This window comes from Rhinoderma darwinii, chromosome 3 (assembly GCF_050947455.1).
Source record: "Rhinoderma darwinii isolate aRhiDar2 chromosome 3, aRhiDar2.hap1, whole genome shotgun sequence".
Classification (NCBI taxonomy): Eukaryota; Metazoa; Chordata; class Amphibia; order Anura; family Rhinodermatidae; genus Rhinoderma; species Rhinoderma darwinii.
The window spans coordinates 129,362,267-129,369,443 of NC_134689.1; the positions used below are offsets into that span (position 1 = coordinate 129,362,267).

At 44.4% G+C, this 7,177-nt stretch overlaps 1 protein-coding gene across 1 annotated transcript; it reads right to left on the bottom strand.

Moving 5' to 3' along the window:
- Nucleotides 1–1,916: 1,916 nt before the first annotated feature.
- EGR1 (early growth response 1) lies at nucleotides 1,917–5,140 on the bottom strand. The gene is made up of 2 exons (XM_075856716.1): nucleotides 4,670–5,140; nucleotides 1,917–4,231 (listed from the first exon to the last, which is right to left on the bottom strand). The coding sequence occupies exons 1-2, from the start codon at nucleotides 4,887–4,889 to the stop codon at nucleotides 2,943–2,945; spliced, it is 1,509 nt and encodes a 502-aa protein (XP_075712831.1). The 5' UTR covers nucleotides 4,890–5,140; the 3' UTR covers nucleotides 1,917–2,942.
- Between the last annotated feature and the right edge of the window lie 2,037 nt (nucleotides 5,141–7,177).

Below are 7,177 nucleotides of genomic sequence, written 5' to 3' on the forward strand. Positions count from 1 at the left end.
CATCATAAAGCCCATTGAAATGAATGGGCAGATGTGGAGCTGGTTTTTTTCAGGCGTAATTCGAGGCGTAAAATGCCTCTATTACGCCTGAAAATAGGTCGTGTGAACCTAGCCCAAGTATGGAGTTCTGGCTGGTATACTACAAACTGCTGATCGGCGGTGGTGCCCAAATGAAGCCCAAAATGTTATAACTGTAGCCTCCTTTTAAGTTCTGGCTAGTTGCACTTCCATATGATATAGGGTAAGGCCACCATGGGGCAGCATATATGTGTTGCTGTAGTAAAATAGAATTGTCAAATTGCTTCTGAATGGCTGCGTGATGTTGTGGGTAAAACTGATGGTTACCTGCAAAATCGTACAGCGGTTTATGAATAAACCCTTGTGGCTGCACATATTTGTAAGTAATCAGCAGATTTACCCACACCACCGCATGGCCATTAACAAGCAATTTGACAACCGTGCCAAAGTGGTTTTTGCCTGCATCGCTGACGGGTCAATGCCGCTTTGTGGGGCCTTAACATAAAGAGTCATTGCTGATGTCTTGTCAAATTTAGGCTTCGTTCACATATCCGTTCAGGCTCTATTCTGACGTTCCGTCTGAGGTTTCCGTCAGAATAGAGCGCTGACTGACACAAACGGAAACCATAGGTTTCCGTTTCCATCACCATTGATTTAGATGGTGACGGATCCGGTGCCAATATTTACCGTTTGTCTCAGTTGTGCAAGGGTTCCGTCGTTTTGACGGAATCAATAGCGTAGTCGACTACGCTATAGATTCCGTCAAAACGACGGATTGGTGACAACATAGTGCTCTAGTAAAAAAAAATAAAAATAAATTGACTGGACCACTAAGATAAGAGATGCTAATATCAGTCATACATATGTTAATGTTACTTGAGGTTCTCCATGCAAAAGAGAAGTGAAATAAAACAGATTTTTCCAAACTAGTCAGTAATTAACTTAAAGAAAATTACAGTCATCCTCTCTTCAACCGGACATGACTGATGACAGAATAAAATATAGACTTCAACTCCCTAACAATTTTTTTTTTAATGGCTATTATGCGTCTTATTAATACTACGGCACTATATTACTGGATAGAAAGTGGCAAAGTCCTAAGTCTCTAAGCACCGTAACAAACCAAAAATCATATTATGAAAACTATCATTGGTGAAGTTGTTGCAGCGTATGGCTTGAGGGACACGGTCAGATTTTGTACTTATCCAGCACAACTTAATATGTTCAAATGTTAATTTGTGAGTTATGAGGTGGTTGGATTTTCATTTGGATAACACTGTTTAATCTAAAGAAGTGCCCTTTGTTGAGATTTCCCCATGACTGCCAAATATCATATATAATGTTTTTTTATTTTCTACTGTAATAACCTTGGAACACAGTGGGAAATGGAAAAGAGTAAAGGAGGGTGCTCTTACATATGTGAAATGGTTCATAATGATATATATATATATATATATATATGAGTGTGTGTGTGTGTGTGTATAGGTGTGCTACTAATAGTAGTGTATCTTAGCGCTTTATAAATAAGCATTTACTTTGTCAATGTACGGCAATAATGAAGGTCAGGTCCACTGCAAAACACCACCATACTCCTGCCTATAGCTTTGAAATGTAATGTAGCTTGTAATAGACTAGGCTTGCACTGCAGTCGACCTCTAGATCCTTTGCAAGAGAAGGCCTAGGATTTAGTCTCTCATTAGAACTCCGATAATCAGATCAGATCATATTGGACACCAGTGCATCTCCACTTTGTATGGAGCTTGTTTCGACCACACACCATGCGCTCATACGCAAGCTTTATATTTACCCTTGTATGTAGTCATTTGAAGGTATCAGAGTCCCTGATACTCCAGAAACAAAAACGTACTCAATACAATAATACACATTGACTAAAGGAATAAAATATTTTCAATAGTTTATTTTTTCTGAGGATATGTTGTACACCAAATATCCCATTGGCAGTAAAGCGCATTCAATGTGTTTTAAGCCAAACAGTCACTTTGTTTAAACAAACACAAATATAAAGTAAAAATAAAAACCACAAAATAATGAACTGCATGTTTATAACATACAAAATCCATGCCTACTCAGTAGGTAACTACAACATTCCATCTGTTGAATATATATTTATAAATTTACATTTGAATTACAAAAATAGACTTTGAGTTTTTGCTTACATTCTACATAAATGAAGCTGTGCTTCAGTTTCCTCTCTGTACCTTTTCAGGTCTTTAATACATTCTTTTAAGAATTCCCTTTCACCTTAAGGCTAGATGCAATGCATCAATACACGCAAATGCACGTGTCAAGACATCAGCAAGGCTTCACAAAAAGGCACCAAGTTACTGGAAACTAGATAAAACTTTTTTTGACGTATGTGAGAGTACCATCTGATGATATTTACAAAAACAAAATAACGTAAAAAAGGATAAACAAAACATTACTTTTACACATGCTCGAATACATAAGTGCTGATCCTCAAATAAGTTGAAGCCATGGTAGCATTATCACTAGATACCATTTACAAACGGCGTCCCTATTAATTCCAAATAATACCACATGAGTATGCAAAGGGAAAATAAAAAAATCACATCAAGAGTACCAAAAAAAGCATAAAAAACGTAAACAAAAACGTTGCACGTATACAATATACATTATGTATATAGTAAAAATCCCTTTATGCAAATAAAAGTTGATCATTAAAAGGATCATGTTGAAATTATTTCAATTATTCATGCAAATTAAGTCTTTGAAAACAATGGGAAATGAAAATGGCAGTTTCTTAGGCATTTGAAGCTTATCGGTTTACAATGGCCTTTCTTTTTGTTGGACAGTCTGTCATCAATAACTTCCCACTCCGAGACCAAACTTTGGAAGTCTTCAGTTTGTGCCTATTCATTTTTTGCACATGTCCTATCATATTCTCAGCAGATCTCAATTGTCCTGGGAGAATATGTTACTGACATATCAGAAAGTGCTGAGGACACAGGTGAACTGAAGGAATTGGTGACTATTGAAGATGGGAAGCTAGTAATACCTTGAACCTGAAAGGTTGTGGTAATAGATGGGTATGTAACTGCTGTGGAAGGAGATGGGAAGGAACTGTGCACTGGTGACGGGTATGAAGAAGACACTGGGGATGAGTAAGATGTTGGCACTGGAGATGGGTAAGATGTTGAAGCTGATGGGGAGTAAGAAGAAATGGGGGAAGCAACAGACACTGGTGTCACTTTATCAGTCTTTTTGTCCTTTTGCCTCAAGTGAATTTTAGTGTGCCTCTTCCTCTCATCACTTCTTGCAAATTTCCTACCACAAATGTCACAGGCAAATGGCTTCTCCCCTGTATGTGTACGGATATGGGTTGTTAAATGGTCACTTCTGCTGAAATTCCTCATACAAATACGGCACTGGAAGGGCTTTTGGCCAGTGTGAATTCGGATGTGCCTTGTCAGTTCATCAGACCTGGAGAACCTCCTGTCACAAGACTCAACAGGACAAGCATAAGGTCTCTCATGAGGAGGGGTCTTACTAGGGCGATTGGGGTATTTCCTCATTCTGCTTGGCTTGATGAGCTGAGATTGATAAGTACTGTTATTATTGATGTTCTTGAGTTCTTGTGAAACAGTCTGTGTAGCAAAGGCCTTGATGGTAGAAAGGGGTGTGAGAGAAGGCTGGTGGGGTCTGCTTTCCATTGCTTGGAAGGGTTTCTGCTCAGGAGATACCATGCTGACATCTCCCTGTTGCTGTGGAAACAGGTAGTCTGGGATCATTGGCACCTGGAAACTGGTCTTTGTAACAGGATATGCAGGGGGTGGATATTGAATTGAAGAAGTAGAAACATTCTGAAAAGATTGAGATGACTGGTCAGGGAAGAGGTCTGAGCTTGAGTTAGGAAATGTTGGTGCTGCAGAATAAATTGGGCTGCTGTCACTTGAGTGAACTGAGCAGCTAAGAGGAGGACTCTGGGAAGAAGAAGATGATACTGAGGAGGATGGTGAAGATGAAGGTGTTGAAGTGGTGGGTAGATTTGCCATCCCCACCAGTCCACTGACCAGGCTGAATAGAGGTTCTGGCCATAAAGTGTTACTGCTGTTAGCAGGCTCCAGGGAGAAACGACCAGTGTAAGTCAGTGATGGCAACCTGGTGGTATGGTTGGCATAGCTGGCCTCGATGATGGATTTCTCAGTGTTCAGATTCATTTCAGAGAAGGCATCTGAAATCAACAAATAAGCAAGAGCACTGATTAGATATGACAAAGTCCTGTACTCACAATACACAAGCCTGACAGGTCTAATTCTAGAGAACAGAGGAGCAGCTCCACTGACATACACTGCAATATTCCTGGAAGGCCCTGTGCACAAAGACTCCGCATGATCTGACGCAAACAGAATTCCCAGCTAGTGTTTAGTATTCAGTGCACAACCGTCTGCCCATTGACTGATCCTGCTCTAATATCACATGCACAAAACATCGATCTCTCCTGATCCATTACAGATGAATGGTAATACATGCACAAATAATAACAGAAATCAGGCACCTGCAAACAATCAACGCTATGCAGAATACACAAGTGCGGAACGTCTACGACTAGCATTACTATGCAGATGTGTAGTCATCTGACAGGTGGCTATGCCATGCTGCTGTTGCTTACCTGCTGCTAGGTGATCGAAATGCTCGGCCCCCTCCCCGGGGGAGTTGAATCCGTTGCCCTCGGGTACAGTGGCGCCCAGGAACTGGGATCCCCCTGAGTTGAGCAGCATCATCTCTTCCAGTTTAGGGTAGTTATCCATGGTGGGAGAATGAGGGAATGAACCGAATGGGTCAGAGATCTGCAGAGGTGAGATGAGCATCTCTGCTTTGGCAGCTGCCATGAGGTCCTCGGGAAACCCTAGAGAAGCTGCCTCGGCATGCACACTGGGGGAGGACAGCTTGTCTCTCCCCGGCTCTGGGGCTGTGGACTTGGTACACTGTGTGTTATGATAATGGTGCTAATAATAATGAGTATTGTTGTTGTGCTCTTAGTTGCTGGCGGCTGCTGCTGGGGTTGTCGCCGGTTCTGCAGTCGCTGCCCCCGCACGGCTCCCCCAGTCCTGCCTGCTGGAATCTCTCGCGGCTCCCCGGGATCCGCTCCTATATAAAGGGTTCGTAGCTTTCTGTTCCCGCCCACTCTGTGACGTACATGGCCATATATGGAGTGCAGGAAGCCCTTATTTGGAGGAAGCTGGAGGACCCGTGACGTTGACTAGGAAGGGGGAAGACTGAGTATGGAACTCCGTGTATTCCTATGGAATCGCTGACAGCTAGAGGCAATCCCGTCCTGGGGAGATTCCTGCAAAGAGCACCTATTAAGGGAATGGTAAAAAGGCATAGGGGCTCCCGGTTACCGGGTAGCGGAACCCGGCAGCGAGTACACGGGCACCACCTCCTCCACGCCTCCCCCGCCACCTTCCGGAAATCCCGGCCGGTCAGTCCATGTAAGGTGATGACCATGTAAGGCACGGTTCCGGCGGGGTTCCTTCCTGCTCCTTTTAAGGGCTTTCCGGCTTACTTCCCTCTCCCTTTCTGTTTCACATGGAAAAAAAGTGCTGATGAGGTGCTGGAGCCTGGAAACAGCGGCAGGGATGGAGAGGAGGCTGCAGTGACAGCACAGAGACTACAGGGGCATCCCAGACCCACCAACAATAACAACTGCCGTCTGCCAGCAACCCCTGATGCCGCTCATTACTGTCTGTGTCCACAGCCTTGTCGTAAGCGTGTGTGTGTGTGTGTGTGTGTGTGTGTGTGTGTGTGTGTGTGTGTGTGTGTGTGTGTATATATATATATATAAAATAAAAAATCTCTATCTCTTACACACATAAGGGACATCTTTTATTAATGCAATTGCTCCATATTTATCAAGTCTGTCATTTCTCCATGTGACTTATTTCCAAAAAAATCCATCCGCTTTCTGTGTGAAAAATAGTGGTGAGCTGCGCCAACGTCAACGTGCACGGTATTGAATACAGCACATGCTACATTAAAGTTACAGCACATACTTGTATGCCAGTATTAATACATATGCTGCAATGTGCACATAAGATGCAGTTTTGTAGTGCTGATTATTGTCTGGATGTCCCTGTACGGTCCCATACTAGGAATGTTTTCCAGATCAGCCTGGGCTTCCTCTTCTCTGATGCTGTATATAGTAAAGACATTAGTAAGCGGACAATGGTCCGTCAATAGCTGTCACCCTTGACCCCCTCCCCTGCGAACATGCATTTTTCACTCATATTGGCCCTGTATTATGTCTGTCAGGCTCTTTTCCCACGTGATTACCTCAGAACACACACACACACACACACACACACACACACACACACGCACACACGTTTTTCATACTGATGACCTATGCACAGGATAGGTCATCAGTATATGATCGGTGGAGGTCTGACACCCAAACCCCGCACAGATCAGGTGTTTCGGCTGCCTCCGGGCACCGGATGTTATGCTGGGGCCGGTGTCTGAAGCAGATGGCTACGGAAACTGCATATTGGCCATGCTGCAGAACTGCAACTCTGTTTCTGTTCACTTGAATAGGAACAGTACTGCAGCTCAGCCGCTATTCCATGACCGGAGTCCTCTGCTTCCAGCATGGACATCCGGTGCACGGAGACAAAGCGAGCAGCTGATCAGTGTGGAGTCTGGGTGTTGGACCTTCACCGATCATATACTGATGACCGATCCTGTGAACGGCCTCAAAAACCAGATTGCAAGCTCCTTTAGGCGGGATTCACACGACCGGGTCGCGTCCGAGCCCGAGTGCCGGCCGGTAAAATCGGCCATTCTGCCCGGCCGGTTTGCATAAAGTTATGCATCCGTGCCGGGCTGGGCAGATCCGGACAGTGACATCATCGGCAACTCCTGAAGGGGAATCCCCATGTGTTCGGGGATTCCGCTTCAGGAGTTTCCCCTGATGTCACTGCCCAGATATGGACAGAGACATCAAGCGCTCTGTCCAGGAGCGGAATCCCCGAACACACGGGGATTCCGCTCCTTCAAGGAGCTAAAGTGCGGCTAGCACATAGCAGAGTGGGGAGATACCTCCCTGCTCTGCTATAGTGGCGTCGCTACAGTAGTAGCAGCAGTAGCAGCTGCTGCAGCTGCTAGCGGCGCCATCAAA

Bases quoted from the DNA above. Each gene is read 5' to 3' on its own strand.
- EGR1 (XM_075856716.1), bottom strand. From the start codon at position 4,889: ATGGCAGCTGCCAAAGCAGAGATGCTCATCTCACCTCTGCAGATCTCT. The intron at 4,232-4,669 runs GTAAGCAACAGC...TGTTGATTTCAG, and splicing joins TTTCGATCACCTAGCAGCAG to ATGCCTTCTCTGAAATGAAT.